This window comes from Aspergillus pseudoviridinutans (genome assembly GCF_018340605.1).
Source record: "Aspergillus pseudoviridinutans IFM 55266 DNA, scaffold_8, whole genome shotgun sequence".
NCBI classification, from domain to species: Eukaryota; Fungi; Ascomycota; class Eurotiomycetes; order Eurotiales; family Aspergillaceae; genus Aspergillus; species Aspergillus pseudoviridinutans.
Genome location: NW_025091288.1, coordinates 138,706 through 162,189, shown reverse-complemented (window position 1 = coordinate 162,189; position 23,484 = coordinate 138,706). Strand labels below are relative to the sequence as shown.

The following is a 23,484-nucleotide window of genomic DNA, read 5'->3' as shown; positions in this document are numbered from 1 at the left end:
TAGCGGACGGACGGCAGCTGTCTTCCTAAGCACTGAATTTAACAAGAAAAATGCACAGAACCATTTAAGCCAGTCATGGCAGGGTCGGCTCTCTGATAGAGCATTATCCCAATACTACTCCATCCACCAGAAAGAAACATGCCTACCGAAACCCACGATCCAGGGACCGTCCTCATCGTGGGCGGCGGCCCCGTCGGCCTCATCACGGCCACGACACTAGCCAAGTACGGCGTGCGCAGTGTGATTCTCGAGCGCAACCTGGCGACAACCAAGTGGCCGAAGATGGACCTCACGAATGCTCGCTCGATGGAAATATACCAGAGACTAGGGATTGCAGAGGCATTGCGAAAGGTCGCCGTGCCCTCCCATTGCCCGTTTACATGTCTCTTTTCGAGCGGTCTGCATGTCGAGAAAGCAATCACCGCATGGGATCTGCCGAGTCCTGACGAGTACCAGAGAAGGAGTAGGGAGCAGAATGATGGGAGCATGCCCTCGGAACCATGGTTGCGCGTTTCGCAGGAGATCTTTGAGGCGTGGCTTAAGGGGCTTGGGATGGAAAATCCCCTTATCGATTTCCGTGCTGGGTGGAAGGTTATTGGGGCGCGTGAACTTGACCATGGAGCGCAAGTGGATGCCATCCATCCGGAGACGGGTGAAGAGTGGAAAGTCAGCGCGGACTTCGTAGTCGGATGCGATGGCGCCCACAGTGCTATACGCAAGAGTCTGGATATTCCCTTAGATGGGAGCCCGATGTAAGTACTCACCTTCCTACCGATTCGGCGCGCAAGTGAGGAAAGACAGATCACTGACTAAAGGTTAGCCATGGGTACGCGGTCCTCGTGCATTTCAAATCAAGGGATCTCTCACGCATCCAAAAGCAAGGCCAATTCTGGCACTTGTTTTTACCCAATGCTGCTAGTGATGGCGGGTCCTTCAAGGGGGCCGTCATCGCACAGGACGAAGTCGACACCTGGACCGTCCATCGTTTCATGCTGCCCGACGTGGATCATTCTCAGCTCTCGTCGGAGGAGATCGTCTATGACCTTCTGGGTGGGATGAGTGGCCGACCGTTCCCGATAAAGATTGACGAGGTCCTTGTTCGCTCGACGTGGACGCCGAGCGTCGCACTTGCGCGTTCTTACGCAGGGCCTAAGCACCGTATATTCATTGCGGGAGACGCATGCCACCAGACTGTGCCAACGGGCGGCTACGGAATGAACACTGGGATTGCAGATGGTTACGACATCGGCTGGAAGCTGGCGGCCGTGATACAAGGATGGGCTGGGCCCGCGACGCTTCTCTCCTATGAACAAGAGCGCCGGCCTGTGGGAGAATTGGCACTGCAGTGGTCAAAGGTACACATGGGTAACTTGATGAAGATGTCGGCTGAACTGGGTCTCGATGCCGACGTGATCGAGTCAGACAGCGAGGCCGGTGCTGAAATGCGAGCAGCCATGCATTCCTATCTCCAAACCCACGACGGCCATAACCAGAGTATCGGGGTGGAGATGGGATATCGCTATGTTTCTGGTCTTTGTGTTCCTAGTACTCTTGACGCAGAGCTTTGCCCGCCAGAGTTTGATCCCAGAAAGTACACACCAAGCACCATGCCGGGTTATCGAGCTCCCCTTGTGTATTTGACGACCGGAACGCCTGTGTCTCGTCTATTCGGCAACGGCTTCACGCTTGTTGCGTTTCCAGAGTGTGAAGAATTGGCCACGTCGACTGGGCACCTGAGAGAGTCGGCTCGGAAGAGAGCCCTGCCCCTTGACATTGTTGAGTTACCAGGGGAATTGCATGCTCGTGAGGTTTGGGGGTCTCCTCTAGTTCTTGTTCGACCGGACGGGTTCATTTCGTGGCACGGTGACAGTATTCGTAGTCGAGAAGAAGCTGATCGAATTATAGCCCAGGCCAGTGGTTTTGATCCTGATTCCTTGGGTGGTCATGCACAGGTGTAAAAGAGAAGCGCCTCATAGCTTAGTTATTGAGCCTAGTTCCCTTAGTACAAAATTGGGCATCTACATTTCTTGCCACGAACCAAGCACAAGACATTATTATTAGGGCCTTTAGTCTCAAGTTTACTCTCTTATGACACTGTGTTGGTTGAGCGATGGATAAGAGGCTTGCGTCTGAGATTGATGGGCCCTGGAGAGAAATCAAATTCGTTGAACTGTTGGGAGAGCGGCTCGCTAGAAGAGCGCAAATCTCTAGTGCCAAAATTGGAGAATGTTGGCAGTATGTGTGAGGATTGCAGGAAGTTCTTCGGATTGGTTTCTCATTACTTAGTCAAGTCCCATTCAGCAGGCCAGCACTGGTTACCTAGTCAGCTTGCATAGGTAACTTAGGTACTTCTGCTCCTCATATGTTTTCATGAACGCCAAATCTCATTAAAGGCACCGTGTTGCTGCAAAGCTCTGACTACAAAAACCTATCCACAACCGAGTATCTAGAGGTCTTCGCTTCTCTCACTCCTTGAACAGCGCTATTTGCACGCCAGTCTTGTTTGAAGGCCCCACGCGCATCACACCGACATAGGGATTTGGATCTCTAGCTTCAATCCGTTTATAGACGCGCATCAGTCGTGCCAGGAAGTAGCTGGCTTCCGCTGTCACCAGCATCTGAGCTGGACAACGACGGGGCCCTCCACCAAAGGGAACAAAGTTCCAGTAAGGCCGCATATTCTCCCATCGTTCAGGCCGGAAATCCTCTGCATCGGGGCCCCAGATATCGCGGTCACGATGGATGACATTCTTATTGACCTGGACGACATCCCCCTTACGGACAAAAATCCGTTGCTTGCCATCACGACCCCCGCCCACGGGCAATGTCGTATCTCGGATGCATTTCCGCACCTGGGTCACGCCGTTGGGGAAGAGGCGGTGCGCTTTCCTATATGTTAGCCCCGGGTCACGAATAGGGGGAAGAGAAACAAGCCACGCACTCTCATTCAGGACGGCGCTGAGATATTTCATGTTTCGTAGGACCGAGAATGTCAACTCCGCGTCGCCCACCGCAAGCACCTCCTGGCGACATTTCTGGTATACCTCTGGATGACGAGCAAGATTCCATAGGATATGGCTGATGAAGATGGAGGTGGTATCGTTATTTGGCACGAAGATCAAGCAGATCTGGGATCGGAGGGCTTCCTTATCCGGCAGATTGCTTGCCATATACCATAGCAGGTCGTTGCGATCAGCCGCCTCCGGGTCTTTTCCTTGACGCTTATATACGTCGAGCTCATCGTACGTTCGGTCAATATGCGCATCCAGGTATTTGTGGACCACATCCACGGCATCGAGCCATTCCTGGTGGCGGAAGAGCCAGATGTACTTGTACCATTGAAGCCGCAGTCGGAGACCTCGGAGAACGTCCACCATCGCCCAGCATATGGGGGCTCTCTCCGGATATACCAGAGACTCGATTGACTCCCCAAAGAGAGACGCGGTGGTCACATCGAGGAACTTTAGATCGCAGGATCAGACACGTGTCCTCGCAGCAGAAAAGAGAGGGGGCTTACCCAACGCTGAATGAGTGGCTGGATATTGACCGTTTCACCGTCCGCCGGCAGTTGCTCCAAAACTCGATCAACATGAATGGTTAGACGAGTGGTATCTGTGAAGGTCTCCCGCTTGAAGAATGGTTTGATCAAAAATCGGCTGAATTCCCACTCATGTCCGTCGACAGTGTTGACGCCTTTGTCCGCAAATGGAGCGGTCGCCTTGTTATTGCGCCGCATTGGGCCGACGGCGAAGTCCTGCCAGTTGATGGCGGACATGCTCTTCATATTCTCCGGCTCGATAGTGTAGATGAACCGGGTGCCAACAAAGTTCACCAAGAAGGTCTTTGGCAGATTCTCATGGACTTTGTTGAGCCAGACGAGGAAGTAGTCATTGCGCAGTGACTTGGCCATACCAAACACAATATCGACGCCGAAGAACGGGTCGCGATGAGGGTACCGGGGGATCTTGCCACACCCATGCGCCCTGCGTTTCCATTCATAGACGACCCAGTCTACTGCAATCATGCAGCAGGAATAGACCACAAACACAGAGAGAACGAATTTTATTCCATTCAGAAAGTTGGCTTGCTGGAGGAGAGTTGGCAAACTCTCCTTCGAAAGCGTACCGGCCAGACTCATTATTGCGGAAGTTAATGGCGACAGGCAAAGCGGACAGGGAAAGCCACTACCAAGCAAGCTGCTCATTTCTCTGCAACTAAGGGCAGCCCAGTTCTTTTCTTTTTGAGAATCACTTGATGGCTGTCTCAGCAACTCGGAATACTGTTGTGGAAATCCCGTGGATTTCCCGTAATCCCGCTGAATATCTCCGCTATCCCGCTATTCCGCTATCCCGCTATTTCGCCCCCAATGTCGACAGCGGGACTGGCGCGACATCCATCGCAGCAATGAGGGCTTTATGCGAGGACCCACTATTCCTTGGCTATGGATGGCCTATGTATACCATGGTGATTCGGATAGATACCAGCTCTATGTATAACCTCTCAAGAAACATCCTACCACCAGGCGACTACGAGAGGCAGTCGAAGCGACTATCATCCAAATCCGTTTACACTTGATACTTGTCCGCTTACTTCTTCGTTACTGTTCACTATCGCACATTACTCTCTCAACATGCAGGACTTGATCGCCATTGTTGGCTCTGCTTGTCGATTCCCTGGGCAAGCAGATAGCCCTTCAAAACTGTGGACCCGGCTAAAAGAGCCCGTCGACCTTCGCAGGACCTTTCCTCCCGAAAGACTGAACCTCGCTCGGTTCTATCATCCAGACGGAGAGCACCACGGCAGCACAGATGTACGTGGGATGTCATATTTGCTGTCAGAGGACCCTCGTCATTTTGATGCCACATTCTTTAATATCAACCCTCGCGAGGCAGAAGGGATGGATCCTCAACAGAGGCTGCTGTTGGAGACTGCCTATGAGGCTCTTGAGGCAGCCGGCTACTCACTGGAAGCCATGAATGGGTCAAAAACGTCTGTTCACGTCGGTGTGATGAACACAGATTACAGCAACATTCAGCTGCGAGATCCGGAAGTGCTACCTACATACAATGCCACCGGAACCGTCATTAGCATTCTTTCAAATCGACTGTCATACTTTTTCAATCTAAAGGGCCCATCAGTGACTGTTGACACGGCCTGCTCGAGCTCACTGGTAGCCTTGCATCAGGCCGTCCAGGGCCTTCGCGCGGGTGATGCAACCTCCGCCATTGTTGCCGGCGCAAATTTGATTTTCGATCCCGCTATGTACATCGCTGAATCAAGCCTGCATATGCTGTCCCCTGACTCATTCTCGAGGATGTGGGATAAGGATGCCAATGGATATGCTCGGGGGGAAGGGTTCGGTGTATTGCTCCTCAAGCCGCTGAGCCGAGCCATTATGGACGGCGACCACATCGAGGCAGTCATCCGCAGCACAGGTGTCAACTCCGATGGCCGTACCAAGGGCATCACCATGCCCAACGCAGCGTCCCAAACGGAACTTATCCGACAAACGTACCGTGATGCAGGCCTTGACCCTATCCGGGATCGATGCCAGTACTTTGAGTGCCACGGAACAGGCACTGCGGCTGGAGACCCCATAGAAGCGCGCGCTGTGCACGATGCATTTTTCCACACTGAACCAGGCACAGCCTCTGACTCGCGTATACCTGACGGCAAGCTGTACGTCGGATCCGTGAAGACGATCATTGGCCATCTAGAAGGTTGTGCGGGCATTGCTGGAGTCCTCAAGGCAGTCCTCGCCATCAAGAACAGCACCATCCCTCCAAACATGCACTTCCACGAGCCAAATCCTGAGGTTATTCCATTCTGCGACCGCCTTGAAATCCCAACAGCGCCGATACCTTGGCCAGATACTGGCAGATCCCCCATGCGCGCCAGTGTCAACAGCTTTGGATTCGGCGGGACAAACGCTCATGCTATAATTGAAGGATACGACGCGCTGAGCAGCCCAGTACGGGAGACGACCATAACACCTGACGATATCTTCATTGGACCTTTGTTGTTCTCCGCCAATTCCAGCGCGTCCCTGATTGCCAATGTCAAAAACATGGCCGAGCGGATCAGGTCCGACGCCTCGATCGACCTTGAAAGTCTGGTGTGGACATTATATGCTCGGCGGAGCGTCTTGCCGATCAAAGCCTTCTTCACAGGTGGCACCGCGCAGCGATTGCTCAACTTCATGGATCGGTTCGTCGCAGAGTCTCAGGAAACCACGAGCTCGACAGCCGGGATCAAATACCAGCCGCTGAGCCCCACCCAATCCCCCGGAGTTCTTGGTATCTTCACTGGCCAAGGTGCGCAATGGGCTTCGATGGGTTTCTCGCTCCTCCAGCAGAATCTTGTCTTTCGTGCAGCTATTGAGCGATGCCAGGCTGCCTTGGCCGCGCTGCACGACGGCCCTGCATGGGTTTTGGTGGATGAGCTGGCGAGAGGAGCGAGCGAGTCTCGCATCGGGGAAGCAGCCCTATCACAGCCGCTCTGTACCGCTCTACAGATAGGCCTGGTGGACATGCTGCAGTCCGCGGGCATCAAATTGGATGCTGTAGTGGGCCATTCCTCGGGCGAGATAGCTGCCGTATACGCCGCAGGGATTATCGATGCAGAGGCCGCGATCAAGATTGCATACTACCGTGGCTACTATGCCAAACTTGCTACTGGGGCACGGGGTCAAGCCGGACGCATGATGGCCACTGCCATGTCCTTTGATGAAGCGGAGGAATTCTGCGCGCGACCTCAATGGCACGGTCGTCTTGCGGCAGCTGCAAGCAACTCCCCACAGAGCGTTACACTTTCCGGCGACACCGATGCTATTGAGGAGGCAATGCAGATTTTCGAGTCTGAGAAGAAATTTGCGCGGATCTTGCGAACCGATACTGCTTACCATTCGCATCATATGCAACCATGCGCGGAGCCATACCTGAGGTCATTGCGAGCCTGCCAAATCAAGGTGAATCCGCCCCGGAAGGACTGTGTGTGGATATCCAGCGTCCGCGGCGATACCCAATTGCTGGAGGGTGGCCTATCGGCGCTGGCCGACCAGTACTGGGTGGACAACATGTGCAATCCGGTTTTGTTCTCGCAAGCAGTTGAGACCTCGATCTGGAACGGAGGCCCGTTTGATGTTGCTTTCGAACTGGGCCCACATCCAGCCCTCAAAGGCCCTGTGGAGCAGACAATCAAAGCAGTCTATGGGCCTATCCCCGCCTACGCCGGACTCATGCGCCGCGGTGACAACGAGATCGAGGCCTTCTCTGGCGGCGTCGGTGTTGCTTGGTCCCGCCTTGGACCGGATTTCGTCGACATGAGTGGATACCGCAAGGGCTTCAAGGGAGCCGATCGTCTACGACCACAGGTGCTGAAAGACCTGCCACCTTACTCCTGGGATCACAGCAAGCAGTACTGGAAAGAATCTCGTATCTCCCGTCAATATCGGCTACGGCAGGATACTCCCCATGAATTACTAGGCCGTAGAGTGCCGGATGACACTGATGACAGCCGGAGATGGCGAAATGTACTGCGACTCAGCGAATTGCCTTGGATCAAGGGCCACATCTTTCAAGGACAGGTCCTGTTTCCCGGCGCTGGGTATGTGGCCATGGCTCTGGAGGCAGCACGCGCGCTGACAGATGATCGCCCGGCCACTTTGTTCGAGATTGCGGATGTTTCTCTGCGCCGTGCATTGGTGATTCCAGAGCAAGGAAGTGTCGAAACCGTCTTCACTGTCCGGGTCATCGACGCGGAAGATGGGAGAAAGGATACCGATCGACTGGAGGCAGACTTTGCGTGTTATTTCTGCTCTGCAGAGAACAGCGAGCCCTTGGTCAAAGCATGCACAGGCCGTCTCATCATCAACTATGGTGATCCGGCACCGGATGCCCTGCCACAAAGAACCCGGCTACTATCAAACAACGTACCAGTAGACATGGGGAGGTTCTACGACGCCATGAACAACGTTGGTCTGGATTATCAGGGTATTTTCCGTGGTCTAGTTTATGGCAAGCGATCTCTCGGCTGTTCATCCGTCAAGGCGGTTTGGGGGTCAGATATGCAAATTGACAGCTATGTTGTCAACCCTGGCTTCTTGGACGTTGCATTCCAGTCACTCTACACGGCTTTTTCGTCCMCCGCCAGTGGGGAGATCTGGGCCCCTTATCTGCCGATTCACATTGCGAGACTTGCTGTGAATCCCAATGTGTCTTACCGCATCGCAAACGACGAGACTCAAATGGAGGCGGACGCATTCGTTACCGCATCGAACTCTACACTGCTTAAGGGAGATATCCAGGTTTACCAATGCGAATCTCAGCATGCCGCCCTCCAAGTCGAAGGAATCTCCATGAAATCCATGTCCGAACCTCAACCGGAGAACGATAGATGCTTATTCTCTGAGACCGTCTGGGGCCCCGATGTCTCATTGGGCATTGCTGAAGTGGCCAGCCGTAGAGCCAAGGACGAGACTCGTCTGGTAGAGGCTTTGGACCGAGTATCCTTGTTCTACTGGCAGAAGCTTCTTCAAGAGGTTGGCGCGGAGATCGCCCAGTTCCAGTGGTACCACCAACGAATGTTTGACGTCGTCAATTTTCAGATCGCCTCCGTGCGCAGCGGACAACATCCCATTGCAAAATCAGCATGGCTTGAAGATGATTGGAATACCATCCTTGCTGTAAGCGAGCCTTATGCGTCTCGTGTGGATATGCGACTCATCCACGCTGTTGGAGAGAATCTGGCCTCCGTTGTGCGTGGTGACACCCAGCTACTGGAAGTCATGGTCCAGGATGATATGCTCAACCGCTTTTACATGGAAGGTTATGGCTTTTCTGTCATCAATAACGCGGTCTCGGACGCTCTGGAGCAGATCACGTTCCAGTATCCTCACGCAAACATCCTGGAAATTGGCGCTGGCACTGGTGGAACGACCCGGAGCATCCTTGACAGAATTGGCAGCCGCTATGGGTCTTATACATACACCGATATTTCCCCGGCTTTCTTCAAAGCCGCGGCTGAAAAGTTTGAGGACGCAAGAGGAAAAATCCAGTTTAAGGTCTTGGATGTTGAAAAGGAGGTTGGCGCTCAGGGCTTCGACAAGTGCAGTTACGACGTCATCGTCGCCGCGAATGTCCTCCATGCCACTCGTAAGCTGGAAGAGACGATGAACCATGTTCGGGCTCTACTCAAACCCGGCGGATATCTTGTCCTAATGGAGATTACTGGCTCTGATGTCTTACGGACGCAGTTCATAATGGGTGGCCTTCCAGGGTGGTGGTACGGTGTGGACGACGGACGTGTTCTATCGCCCGCCATATCGGCTGAGCAATGGAACCAGCTACTTCTCAATACTGGCTTCTCTGGATTGGATTGTTTGACGCCGGACATGTTTGATGAAGACAAGCACTCTTTCTCACTCATGGTGAGCCAGGCCATTGATGAGAAGATACAAATTCTCAGAGATCCTGCATCGTCGATGAGAGTTGCCCCAGTAAGGGATGTCCTGATCATTGGAGGCCGAACCCATCCAACTATGCAGATGGTTCAGGAAATTCGCCACTCCCTCGCCTTCTGGACGAACCGTGTTCAGGTTTGGAATAGCATCGGAACCAAGCAGCTGGATCAGCTGGCTCAATTCGAAAACATCATTTGCCTCGAAGAGCTGGATCAGCCACTGTTCTCCACTGCCATGACTGGCGAGACGCTGCTGGCTTTGCAAAAGGTGTTGAGTGGGACAAAGAATGTTGTCTGGGCCATCAACAGCGCCAATGGAGAGAACGCCCACGTTAACATGACTGTCGGTATCGGGCGAGCATTGAGAACAGAGGTCCCTGGTTTGAACCTCGTTTTCGTCGATACCGATGCTGCTGATAATGCTCCAGCATGTGCACAACACCTCTCGCAGATGTTACTGCAGCTGGTGATTGGATCTCCGTTCACGGATGAGAATAGGCTTTGGGCAGTGGAGCCGGAAGTTCGAGTCCAAGAAGGGCGACGCCTTATTCCTCGGATCCTCCCTATAGCGCCATTGAACGAGACGTATAATGCGAGTCGGCGAGTCATTACCAAGACAGTGGATATCGAGACCACGTGTGTGAGATTGGAAGACTCTGCCGGTTCACTGCGCCTGGTGCAGGATGCGTGCATGGTAGACGGTCCCATCCAGCGCGGCCATGATCGGCTTCGCGTCTATCGCTCTCTCTCTCTCGCGGTCTCTGGTGGCTCTCCATGCTACTTGTGCAGTGGTGTTCTGAGGGAGAGCGGTCGCCCAGCCCTGGCACTCTCCATCTCGAACGCGAATTTTGTTGACGTCCCCAACGACATGGTCTTGACCTTGGATCAGGATCAGCCTTGTGATGTCGCGGTACTTGAAGCGACAGCCCGCCATCTCCTGGCGAGAAATATTTGCAACCGCCTTCCGTCCTCGAATGGAACACTTGTGTATCAACCCAGCCATGACTTTGCTCAAGCACTGCTGACAACGGGACGCCACTTTTCATTCGCCGCTACCGACAAGGCCAGCTGCCTCAGTGACTGGATCTACTTCCACCCTAAAGCTTCGCGCCGCGCTATTCAGTCTCATCTACCGGAGAACTTGGATGCCCTCATCGACTGTACTGGTGAAGTACCCGGAAATCTCACAGCCTGTCTCCCGACACACTGCAAGATATTCAACACAACGCTCCATCAGCTCGATGCCAGCCTACTAGGTCCCGCATATTCTGCCGCTCTTACACATGACAGCTCCTCAGGTAACGGACCGAGCATCCAAATCAGAGACCTTCCACTTGCCACGCCCTCCCAACTGCCGATGGTCGATTGGACAGGTGTTGAATCTGTTGAATTGACGCTTCAGCCACTTAGCACGAGCAAGCTATTTTCGCCAAACGCCACTTACCTCCTTGCTGGTATGACAGGCGACCTTGGTCTTTCACTGTGCCGCTGGATGATTGACAATGGCGCCCGAAATATTGCTCTGACGAGCCGGAATCCAAGCGTTGACGAGGAATTGTTGCAAGACATGCGCCGGGGTGCTGCCGACATCCGAGTCTTCCGGAACGACATCACCGACCGAAATGCTGTTTGTCTGCTGGTTGAAGAGATCAGAAAGTCAATGCCGCGCATTGCTGGTGTCTTCAATGCATGCATGGTCCTCCGAGATGGGCTCTTCTCCGAAATGGACGCTGACACCCTCAATGATACTCTCGCGCCCAAGGTTGAAGGGTCCAAGATCCTAGACGAGATCTTCCGGAATGATTCTCTCGACTTTTTCGTCCTCTTCTCGTCCCTGGCAAGTATCATTGGCAATGCTGGCCAATCTAACTACCACGCAGCAAACATGTTCCTCTCCGGTCTTGCCGCCAGTCGCCGCAAGAAGGGTCTTGCAGCGTCCGTCTTACACATTGGTCTGGTCACCGATGTAGGGTATGTTGCTCGCAGGGGTCAGGCAATGGAAGAACGACTCCGCAGGCTGTTTTTCCTGCCATTGTCGGAATCGGACATCCATCATGCGATGGCGCAAACCATTCTTGCCAGTCGGCATCACAGCACGCGTCAACACGAGATTATTTTGGGGTTAGAGCCATTCGTTGATTCACCTAACGCGACGAAACGGCCCCCCTGGGAACACAATCCAAAGTTCTCACATTACGTCTCCCGGCCATTGCTGCACGAAACGCCGGCGGCCGCGACATCGGAAGCTGCAGCAGACGTGAAGCAGCTGCTGAGATTGGCGGTCTCCGAAGAGACAGTCACCCCTATTGTCCAAGAGGCATTCGCAAAGAAGCTCGAATCGATGATGCAGCTCCCGGCCAATAGTGTCAACCCGAACGTTCCCCTAATTGATTTGGGATGCGACTCCTTGCTGGCCATTGAAATTCGGCGCTGGTTCATTAAAGAGGTTGGCATTGACGTTCCGGTCCTCAAGGTGTTGTCCGGCGATACCACGGCTCAGATCTGCGAGGATGCGGTCACGCAATTTCTGGCTCTACAGCTGGCGAAGAAAGGCGCAGTGTCACCCAACACGACAGAAAAGCCCGAGACAGAGCCTCAAAGACCCAGTGATGCCGTCACTGTCGCCAATGATGCTCTTGACAAAGTTGATGGTGCCAATGGGGACTACGAAACAAGTAGCCAAGGCGATGATTCGCGAGGAACCTTCTCGTCGTCGAGCAKCCACACCAGTCCTAGTCTCCAAGCTACTACTCCTGGCGTCAAACCGAACACCCTGGCGCCGTTGGGTGCTGACGCAGAACCTCTCGATTGTGGACTTCAGCGGGCCATGATTCGCGCCGAACGTGCCTCCTTTGCCCAGTCGAGACTGTGGTTCTTGACGCAGTATCTTCATGATCCAACAACGTACAATGTCACCGTCCGTTACGATGTTAGAGGAAAGCTTCCAGCTTCTCAAATCGTCAATGCGCTTGACGCAACCATCCGCCATCATCAGTCTCTGCAAACGTGCTTTTTCATGGACTCGGACAAGGAAACACTCATGCAAGGAGTTCTTTCACCGCCGTGCAGTTCCATCAAGAGTATTGTTTCTGGGAGCGAGCAGACAGTCGTAGAGGAATATGAGCGTTTGCGGCTTCGAGTTTGGGATCTCGAGAAGGCGGAAACGTTCGCGGTCACTGTTGTTTCTTTGTCGCCCGAACAGCATACCATTATCTTCGGGTACCATCATATCGTCATGGACGGGGTGAGCTGGCACCTTTTCTTGCGAGACTTGAACCTCGCATATTGCCTGAGATCGCTCGATTCGATTGAAACAGAATATATCGACTGGTCGCAGAAGCAATTTCAGTCAGCTCAGCGAGGAGACTTCACCAGACAACTCGATTACTGGCGCAAGCAGCACTCTCCTCCACCATCGGTCATTCCACTGCTGCCAATGGCTCGGACGAGTTCTCGGAAGCCGCTCACCACGTATGACAGCCATGTCGTCAGTGTCCAAATTGATCGACAGCTCGTGTCGCACATCCGGCAAGTCAGCCAGTCTTTGCGCGTCACGTCCTTCCACTTTCATCTAGCCGTGATCCAAAGCATCCTCCGCCGCTTGTTGAAGATAGAGGATCTTTGCATTGGCGTGGCCGATGCGAACCGAACTAGTGAAGCTCACTCAGGGACTGTGGGATTCTTCCTAAATCTTCTTCCGGTCCGCTTCAATGCGAAGGAGCAGAGCACATTCCAAGATCTGGTTTCCTCAACAAAACGCACGATTCTTGGAGCCCTTTCCAACTCGGAGACGCCGTTCGATCTCATTCTCGAGGACTTGAAAATTTTGCGAAGTGCAGAACACAGCCCTTTGTTCCAGGTTGCTGTCAATTATCGCATGGGCGCAATGCTCCAGGTTCCCCTTGGAGACGGAACAATGGAGATGGCGTCTGCCGACGACGCAAAAAATCCATACGACCTCAGCTTCGGGATCACGGAGACTGCGACGGGGGCTTGCTTGCTGGAACTGACTAGCCAAAAACAACTGTACACGGAGCAGTCCACAGAGCTTTTGCTACAGATGTACGTGGACGTCCTTCGCGCCTCGTCCGACAATCCTTCACTTCCGGTCAGTCAGCTACCAGTCATGTTGGAATCGCCAAGCGAAAAAACACTTGCCGTCGCTAAAGGCCCCAGAGTCGAGTATTCCTGGCCGAACACACTATGGGAACGATTCGAGGCTATCCAGAAGTCGTTTCCTGAGGAGACTGCCATCAAGGACGGGATGTCAGATATGAGCTACTCGCAGCTGACCAGAAGGGTTGAGAAACTCGCCGCGACGCTGATCAGACAAGGTGTTGCCGCTGGAGATAGTGTCGGTGTTCTCCTTCATCCGTCCACCGACGCGATTGCTTGTATGCTGGCCTCGTTGCGCGTTGGATGCATCTATACACCCCTTGACACCAGACTGCCCCTGGCCCGATTGAGTATCATTGTCGATGACTGCAAACCCTCCTTGGTCTTGTATCACGCTTCAACCCATGACGTTGCTCTGGGACTTGGAAAGTTGTCCAAACTGGCCAATGTTGACGATACATGCAAGACGGTTGAAGCGCAAATCCCGGCACTTGCGCCTCAATCAAATCCAGCGTCATTTCTGTTCTACACCAGCGGCAGTACCGGTGCGCCCAAAGGCATTCTGCTTACCCAACAAAATTTTGTGAATCATCTGGCTGCGAAGACCGACAAACTGGCTCTCGGCAGGGAAGTTGTCTTACAACAGAGCTCTTTGGGATTCGACATGTCCGTCGTGCAGACTTTCTGCGCTTTGGCCAACGGTGGAACCTTGGTTATCGCACCAAAGGAAGCGCGAGGAGACCCCGTCGCACTGTCCACACTCATGGCAAAGGAACGAGTGACGCTGACGATTGCCACGCCCTCGGAATACTCCTTATTGCTTCGCTTCGGTCTTGAACAGCTCCAGAAGCCCTACGCATGGAGACATGCCTGCATGGGCGGCGAAGTCGTCTCGCCGCAGTTGGTTCAGCAGTTTTGTCAGCTGGATCATCCTGGTCTCCAGCTGACCAACTGCTATGGTCCGACGGAGATCACTGCTGCTGTAACATTCCAAGGCATCCCTCTTCAATTGGAAGACCAAAGCACGACTGATGGATCTTTAGTGGGAAAGCCCTTGCCTAACTACTCAGTCTACATTATGGATGCTTCTGGATCTCCGGTGCCCATTGGGGTCACCGGCGAGATCTACATTGGAGGCGCTGGTGTTTCACTAGGCTATTTAAATTCTCTGGAGCAGACTGACGCGAAATTTGTTCGGGACCCCTTCGCTAGCCCAGAGGACACTGCCCACGGTTGGACGAAGATGTACAGAACCGGAGATATGGGGCGTCTCATTGAGAGTGGCGCTTTGGTTTTCATGGGCCGCATGGACGGCGATAATCAGGTCAAATTGAATGGTTTGCGGATTGAGCTCGATGGGATTGCCAACAGCATGCTCGCCACTGGACGTGATCTGGTGTCCGAAGCCGTTGTAACCGTTCGTCCTGGCTCGGGTTCTGGTTCGCCATTCCTCGTAGCTCATGTTGTCCCTTTTGGAGACCACGTTGATGAATCCAGACTTCAGCAGCTCGCCAGAGACCTTCCACTGCCAGAGTACATGCTTCCATCCGTGGTCGTTGCCCTGGACCGCCTGCCAACCAACGCCAACGGGAAAGTTGACAGGAAGGCCATCATGGCACTGCCTCTGCCAACTCACCGCGCTGAGAGCGTGGCAGGTACAGACATTGGTAATGCAGGACATCTCAACCTCGCAGAAGGCGAGCTACGCCTGTTATGGGAGAAGGTGCTTCCGGTCTCCGGTGGTCCGTCACGACTAGATGCCGATTCAGATTTCTTTATGCGAGGAGGAACCTCCATGCTGCTGGTCAGGCTCCAGGGAGCTATCAAGCAGTCGATTGGCGTTTCGATCACCATCGCGGAGCTGTACCAGTTTCCGACTCTCGGTCAAATGGCGCAGCGAATCAGTCGCCGTAAGGAAGAGCATCAGCCGTCCCACACATCAGTAATCAACTGGGATTCCGAGACCTCACTGACCCAAGATCTCATCTCTGCAGCTCAATGCCAATACTCGACACGTCAAGCAAAATTGCATGACCGTCACGAGATCTTGCTTACCGGTTCTACCACTTTTCTCGGCAAAACAATCCTGCAGTCCCTCCTCCACAACCCGCTCGTTGAACGAGTGCACTGCGTCGCCGTTCCCGATGAGGATGCCTCCCTCCTCCCGTCATCCAACAAGATCAGCATCTACGCCGGCAACCTCCTCACACCTAATCTGGGGTTGTCCAAGGCCGAGATGGCGGTCCTTCAATCATCCCTAGACGTCATCATCCACGCTGGTAGCACCGGGCACTGCCTGAACAACTACTCTTCCCTACGCAGTTCAAACCTCGGCTCAACGAAGATCTTGGCGGGTCTTGCTCTCTCACACAGAATCCCCATCCATTTCATCTCGTCCAACCGCGTAACTCTGCTCACCGGCAACACGAGTCTCCCTCCGGTCTCAGTTTCATCCTCCCTACCCAGCCCGGATGGCTCTGAGGGATTCACCGCAAGCAAATGGGCATGTGAACGGCTCCTTGAATCAGCCGCCGCACTTGAACCCGGACTCCCTGTTACAATCCATCGTCCCTGCGCGGTCATCGGAGACGAGGCGCCAAACGAGGACGCACTGAACGCTCTTCTGAAATACTCCAAGCTCACGCGCTGTGTTCCGCGTTTCGAAAACTTCGAAGGGTATCTTGATTTCGAGGACGTACACAGGGTAGCAGGAGCGATCGCTGCGGACGCTCTGTCGTCTGCTGAATTAAGGGAGACCAAGCCTGCCGTACTATTCAGGCACCACTCCAGCGGGCACAAAGTGTCAATGAAGGACTTCAAGGGACGAATGGAGACATTGTTCACATGTGCGTTTGAGGAGGTTTCTGCGGCTGAGTGGATTGAGCGCGCATTGCAGGCTGGTATCGATCCACTTATCACGGGGTACTTGGAGGCGATGACGATGAAGGGGGAGACGATCCGGTTTCCTTATATGGGAGAGACGGGGTCGCTTTGAGTTTATGTACCTTTGTATCACCTGATTCGTGTTTCTTTTGTTTGTGTTTTGTCTATCTGGTCTGTCGAATCAGTCGATTTTGACTTGCATCTTGTATGTAAACTCAGTACTCCGTATAGAATTAGATGAATCTCCGGTCTGATCCACAGTAGCTGCAGCTGCTCCTCTTCAGAAAGGCAGGGGAGGGACTCGAAACTGTAGCCATAAAGTCAGAACCTAGGTTACAAAAGACAATGATGGTATTGATAAGAAGCCGTCTTTTCCAGCGCAGTGGCCAGTACTGTACCTAGCTAGATCCAGCAAGGTTCTTTAACGGGCATGTCATCCTCAGCGCCTGCCCCCGTGGCCAGTAGTCGCCCTCTTTTCTGACGGCTACAAGGATAAGGCGATGGGTACACGGTCCCGGAATTGAGCCAGCGCTGTGCTCTTAAGTACCTTAGAGGCTCTTGGTCAGTGTGATTATTAGTGCTCCAGGTACAACCGACTCGACACCCAGGCACCATCTCAATATCTTTGCGCATTGAAGATACTACCTGATATGTATGAGCATGGGCATCAGTCACAAGGTGTGATTACTAAATATAGTAAGTTATTGTAGGATTGAGCGGACGATCTGACTTTTGTCGATGAACGCAGTTACCTATATTTGCGTTGGTATTCTCCCGATGGGGTATCATATATATATCTCTGGCCAAACAAGCACGTCCCGTTTTCTAAATTGACTAGGCAAGAAACAGTCATTAATCATGCCAATTTATCCTTATCCCTTAGCCAAAGCCTTCTTCCCACCCACCATCTTCGCCACAAAGGCCAGAACACCCCCGAACATCATCACAGCCGCACTAAAGATCTGAACCTGGAGGAAGCCACCGTAGTCATTAAGCAGCGCGCCGTTAATAGGTGGGCCAATAAGAGTGGCAACCGACATAACAGCCATACCCATTCCAATGTACGTGCCGATTTCCTGAGGATGCCCGGCACAGTTGGCAATAGCGGCGGGTGTGATACCGATGATACCGCCAGAGAAGAAGCCGTATAGCACGGAAAAGACGATGATGCTCGCGTTGGTGGTCATGCGGATCCAGCAGAATGTGATGATGGCGGTGATGATGCTTACGGTCGAGAGCATGTTGTACGGTCCGATTTTGTCTGCGATGACGCCCGGGACTAAGCGGCCGAAGAAGGAGGATGCATTTTGGATCGCGATGAGGTAGAAGGCTAGGCTGGTGCTCATGCCGTGGGATTCGCCGTATAACGGTAGGTAGAAGAAGGGGGTGAAGATGCCGACGTTCAAGAAGAAGACCGCGGTTAGAGTCGCGACGTAGCGAGTTTTCTTGAAGGCCTCGAGTTTGAGGAATCTTTGTTTCTTGGGTGGGAGGCGCGCGCGGATCCCCAAGACTGAGAAGGACATGACGCCGAGAATGACGAAGCCGACGATGCGGACGGCCCAGGCGAAGCCTAATGAGGAGTAGAGCATCCGGTCTAGGGCGATGGGGAAGATCACGCCGCCGAGGGATGAACCGGCGATGGTGATGCCCATTGCAGCGGCGCGCTTTTTCTGAAAATACTGCGCTGTGGAGGAGAGTGCTGGGGCCAGCGACAAGCCCATGCTAATACCGCCGAGGATTCCTTGAGCTAGGAAGAATTGGTAGAATTTCGTGCAGAGGCTGGTCATCATGACGCTGAAGATGACCAGCACCGCGGGGGCCCAGATGACCTGTCGTTGGTTAGCAGGTCAACTAGATCATATATCTCGGCCATGGCTCACTCTGGCTCCATAGCGATCAAATAGGGGACCGCCGACAAGACCGGATCCGAAGAGGAAAAAGGTCTGAACCGACCCAATCCAGGCGATGTCTGAAGCACTGTAGTTGCTCAGTTGATGGGTGATGTAGTAATCCTGATAAACGCTACACTCGTGGTTAGCATATCAAATACAGGGTCCAGGGAGAACGAACCCAAAAGCATTGACATATCCAAAAGTACAGAAGAGCACACCTCCAGCTCCCAGGGCCACCATCCAGGCTCGTGCTCCACCGTCCGGAAAGGGCGCGGGCTCGGGGGCCTTTGGAGGCTGAACGATGGATTCTTCCTTGGAACTCTCGCGTACAGAGGACATGATGTTGGCTCAGCTCTGTGTATGAATAGAGTGCCAATACAGGACTCGTGTTACTCATTTCGATATCCTGTCGAAGGTGGGATTTATACTAAGCCCGCCTGTGGGATCCAAGGCCGAGCTTAAGCTCGGCCTCGGCCTCGGCCTCAAGGATGAAGACCGAGATAGAGCTCGGGTTCGGTCCTGGCCGACGCCGGGATCCAGCAGTCCCCTGAATTTCCCTGACCCTCAGGGAAATTGAGGGGCCATCGGGTCCCGCCTCCAGGCTAAGGCTCCGCTAAGCGCCTTGGCGGGCAGAGAGGCTAGGTTCAAGTACTGCTCAACTCTACATATGTTGAAAATATCCGCGTGGTCTATATATTAGACCGGGGAGAATACGAGGTTTGTCATCCCTTAGTATTCGTAATCCGAATCGTCATATAGTAGAACAGTATGCCTGTTGATATAGAGAGTAGATCACCAGTTGATCGATTTGACCTATAGGGAAGGTATAACAAAAGAGCCAAGCCAAATCATCCCAAATGGGTAAGTGGTAATTTATATCAACACAAACCCCCAAGCTAAACGTCAGGCGAAGCTGATTCCAGAGTAGGCAATCGTGTCGAATCGCGGACGTTGATGGAGGTAGAAGCTCCCAGGCCACATCTGAATTGTGTCAACGTGTTGATCGTGAGGCTGGCGGAGAGTTGCGAGGGCGTTGGCGACCGGGACGTGGATGATACTGTAGTAAGATGTGCATGTTGTGTTGTAGGCAAAGGTGCAAACGAGGAATCGATCGTAAACAAGCACAAATCGTCTGAGAGAAGAAAGGAAGACCTCATTCAAGTGCCCCCATCCCTGCCGTTGATAAATATAATAGAACGGTATCATGCTCTGGACAATGTTCTTTTCACTCCCGTTCTGTCGATGCGGTTTGAGATCATGATGTTTCCCTGCAGCCACGCTCAAAAGAGGGCAGCCGTTGAAGGGAACGTTAAGGAACTTCTCGAGTAACTTGCTGCGGAGTATTTCCCCGCCGTAGCTTGTCCCGTCGAGCCGACCATTAGGATTCACTGGTGTTCCAAGCTTGATGACGCAGAGCTATTCAGGCCCCGTTTCGTGGGAGCTAGAGTGTATGCGGCGAACTTCCTGAACCCTCATCAGCTTGACTCCAGTTCCTGAGGGGACCACAATATCTGCTCAATACTTTGATGCTGAAGAAGGTTAGAAAAGTGAAGAAAAGAGAAGACACATTCCAGTCAAGAAATGTAACGAACTTGTGCCACAATTTCAGCATCTTCTGCCGTGAATGCTACTAGATAATTGACTCGCTCGGTGCTCTTCAGTATATCGTCGAGCAACCTGTCCACAACATCTATATCCCATCTCTCCTTAGACGGTCGAAGAATGGGGTGATCGCTGAAAATCTCTTAATCTTGCGCTCAGCGCCGAAGTTGTACGCTGGTATCCGCGACGGGACAGGAGTTGCGATTCCGATATAGAGTTAAAACGTCCAGTGGAGAAGTAAAGTATTATGACGAGTTCCATCTTGTGACCAACGCGCCGCGAGTCTCATTATTAACAACATTCAGCACGAGATCCTCCCGTGGAGTCATTGACGAGAGGGGATAAAGGTACCGATGTGCCACAGTCGTCGGACTGGGACCAGCGTGTTGCCCTACATGGGCGGACAGACTTGGTGTCAGACTGCTGGCTTCAAAACATCGTTGTATCATATACCCAGAGACTGCCAGTCCTGTGTAAGACTATGAGTATGCGACCATTGTCGATATCTATTAAAGACGAGGGGGCGAACAGGGAAGGAAATCGGAAGGATCATCTGACTGGTCAACCCAGAGATCTTTTGATTGAAGGCGGATCTGGAGGAAAGAGTACGGTGGGCAAAACGACCTGGAACGAGCAAAGAATCTGCATAAAGGTTATCGTTACAGGGGCAGGGTGCCCTATATATATATATATATATATGTATATGTATATATGTTTCCAATCCCTTTCATAAGGCTCAGCCGCTGTGATATTTAACACTCTCACTCAAGGGCAACCAACATCAAGGGTGCCAGTGACCATCCATCACGGTTTGTGAAGGGCCCCTTTAAAAACCTCAAAAAACCTTTTAAAGGAAAAAGGAGGAATCGGTACGCGTGCACTCGTCCTACCTAGTCTGGATATCGGACCGAGATATTCCGGAGCCCCAGAGACTGGAGACGTCAAACCGACTGAAGTCCCCCGCAAAATACCGGTCTAAATTCGGTGATCATCTCTGACTGTGAATGTCAATACAATCCCTTTTGGCTGATGCTTCTGTCTGCATTATTGAGAACGCCTCCGCACTACGATTTGCTATGGCCACCGAGGACGGTTCGCGGAAACGCAGACGCCCAGCCCAGTCCTGCGAGCAATGCCGCCATCGAAAGGTGCGCTGCGACCGCAACATTCCATGTGGCCCTTGTACACGCGCACGATCTGTTCTTCACTGCTCTTACCGCGATAAAAGTCCATCGCCAAGCTCAGCTGACGTAGAAAATATCGATACCTCGGACACTGCTCAGCGTCCAGTCACGGAGGCCTTCAATCAGAGACCACCGGACCGCCTGATCCCAACAGACCTCGGGGATACGAATCTTCAATCCACAGTGGAATTACCTCTCCGGGAAATTCGGCACCGACTACAGTCACTTGAAGATCGATTGACCGCTCTAGCGAAGAGCTCTCAGTTGCCCCGAGATGATCGGCGGCTGGAACGGGCATTGCATGACCTCACCGAGAAAACACGCAACATCGAACAACAGCTTACCGCAACGCCACGGCACTTCCGGACAACACATGAAGATAATGATTTGACTGTCAGCGTTATGCCGCGGCGCCTTAATGTAGCGGCAGGCAAGACGAAACTCCTCGGCCCTACTCATTGGATTCATAAGGTGGACAAAGTATGGCACGCTCTTTTCTACTTTGCAGTGCGAGAAACTAAACAGATTGCAGCTTCAAGTTGTTGAGTCTTTCAGTGCTAAAGAATCTGAAGCTTCTTTCAGAGAGCTGAAATCAGACCTCACAAATGTGGTCAAAGAATGTAGGGCCCTTCGGAAGTCCATCAAGTCTCACAGGGCTGTGACACTTGATGACCCTGTTCCTGACCTCCGTGCCACTATTCCGCCACGGCCGGTGTGCTATGAGCTGGTTCAATGCTATCTGCGCACCTTTGAGCCAATCTATCGCGTGCTGCATATCCCGTCTTTCTGGGAAAGTTACAGAATATTCTGGACGGAGCCCCAGAGCTCCCCCGTGTCCTTTCTGATGAAGCTAGTATTGATTCTTGCCATTGGTACTGCTTTCTATCCCGATCGTACTAGCGCAATTGATAATCGGTTCTTGCGACTCAAGCCGAAATGGGTGTACGCGGCTCAGTGGTGGCTTACAGGGCCTTCGGAAGAAACAACAGCCAGTCTAGATGGATTGCAAGTATTCTGCTTGTTACTAACAGCGCGCAAAGTCTGCCGATTGGGGACGTCATATGTGCTTTCCGCGAACTCGCTTATCGACATGGCAATGCGATTGGGAGTTCACATTGATCCTTCCGATTTCCCTAATTTATCTGCATTTGAGTCTGAGATGCGCGTCCGCCTCTGGGCTACTGTCCGTGAAATGGCCCTACAATCAGCTTTGGAGTCAGGTCTGCTTTGCCGGCTTCCCCCGGGATCCGATCCGAGACCGCCATCCAACCTTGACGATCGTGATATCGGCCCTGATATAAACCAAGTTCCTTCCGCAAAGCCGCTTACGCAGTGGACAGATACGTCTTTTCTGTCATTGCTTCAATGTTCGGTCGAACTTCGCATGGAAGTTGTTCAGTTCGTGGCCACTCCTGGGGAGAAGTCCTATCAAGAGGCTTTGCGGCTCACCGCAGATATGAGACAAGCTTGTCGTAAATTGGCCGATTTTGCCCAGTCTTGTACAGCACCACCATCAGTTCATGGCTTACGACCCACAGAGTTCCACAAACGATTCCTGGATATGGAGTTCCGCAGATATATCATGGCTCTACATGCGCCATTTATGGTGCAAGCTCGAAAGGACCCCCGCTTCTACTACTCTCGCAAAGCCTCTCTCGAATCTGCAATGGTCATTGCATCCTATGCTAACAGCTTGGATCTACCGGAAATTCCGGCGGATGATTTTTCCAAGATGATTCTCGCTGGTACCGGCAGCTTCAAGGGTCCCTTAGGGCTGGACATTCTTTCGGTCCTTGGCCTTGAGATCGTCACTCAACTAGAAGAGGAATCTTCTGAGCAGTCGTTGTTAGGCCCTGAGGAGGAAATTGCCAAGGCTGGTCGCGCTCCTGTTGTTCGGATTCTTCAGCATATTCTCAGCCAGCTCCTTCAGATCATCTCGTTTGGAAGTCCCAGCTTGAAACAATATATTTTTCTCGCGGCAATATTGGCTCAGATTCGTGCTATGGAGTCGAACCAATGCATAAAGCGAGCTGTTTACGAGACCGTAAAGCATGGTTTACAAGAGTGCTACGCGTTGTTGCAGTCAAGTATGGCTAGCATGCCTGGTAGTGCGATGGCGGGTGTGCCAGCTGGCACAGCTGTTGAAACGACCCTTGGTTTGCCTGATCCACCACTCTCTCAGCTTGCTTTACAGTCAGCGGTAAGCTTTTTGCTCCGGGAGTGAGTTCCTGAAAAGAACAATTGTTTCTAAATTTTCCAGTAGGACCTTGCATTCGACCTCGACCTCGCCAGCCTTTTGTGTTTCGAAGATATTAATGATCCCAGCAATGCTTACTTGTGAAATGAAA

At 52.7% G+C, this 23,484-nt stretch overlaps 5 protein-coding genes across 5 annotated transcripts; 3 read left to right on the top strand and 2 right to left on the bottom strand.

Annotated features, from left to right (window-relative positions):
• Positions 1 to 138: 138 nt before the first annotated feature.
• On the top strand, positions 139 to 1,958 carry Asppvi_010140 (uncharacterized protein; the record flags this gene model as incomplete). The annotated part of the gene is made up of 2 exons (XM_043305986.1): positions 139 to 752; positions 821 to 1,958. 2 exons carry the CDS (start codon positions 139 to 141, stop codon positions 1,956 to 1,958), a joined length of 1,752 nt encoding a protein of 583 aa, XP_043161921.1.
• Positions 1,959 to 2,465: 507 nt separating this feature from the next.
• On the bottom strand, positions 2,466 to 4,138 carry Asppvi_010139 (cytochrome P450; the record flags this gene model as incomplete). Its single annotated transcript, XM_043305985.1, has 2 exons — positions 2,466 to 3,461; positions 3,518 to 4,138. 2 exons carry the CDS (start codon positions 4,136 to 4,138, stop codon positions 2,466 to 2,468), a joined length of 1,617 nt encoding a protein of 538 aa, XP_043161920.1.
• Positions 4,139 to 4,630: 492 nt separating this feature from the next.
• On the top strand, positions 4,631 to 16,570 carry Asppvi_010138 (putative hybrid PKS-NRPS biosynthetic cluster; the record flags this gene model as incomplete). The annotated part of the gene is made up of 1 exon (XM_043305984.1): positions 4,631 to 16,570. One exon carries the CDS (start codon positions 4,631 to 4,633, stop codon positions 16,568 to 16,570), a length of 11,940 nt encoding a protein of 3,979 aa, XP_043161919.1.
• Positions 16,571 to 17,330: 760 nt separating this feature from the next.
• Positions 17,331 to 18,689, bottom strand: Asppvi_010137 (MCT family MFS transporter; the record flags this gene model as incomplete). The annotated part of the gene is made up of 3 exons (XM_043305983.1): positions 17,331 to 18,287; positions 18,339 to 18,480; positions 18,529 to 18,689. The coding sequence occupies 3 exons, from the start codon at positions 18,687 to 18,689 to the stop codon at positions 17,331 to 17,333; spliced, it is 1,260 nt and encodes a 419-aa protein (XP_043161918.1).
• A 2,339-nt stretch (positions 18,690 to 21,028) lies between these two features.
• Positions 21,029 to 23,477, top strand: Asppvi_010136 (uncharacterized protein; the record flags this gene model as incomplete). Its single annotated transcript, XM_043305982.1, has 3 exons — positions 21,029 to 21,616; positions 21,669 to 23,336; positions 23,400 to 23,477. 3 exons carry the CDS (start codon positions 21,029 to 21,031, stop codon positions 23,475 to 23,477), a joined length of 2,334 nt encoding a protein of 777 aa, XP_043161917.1.
• Positions 23,478 to 23,484: the final 7 nt, after the last annotated feature.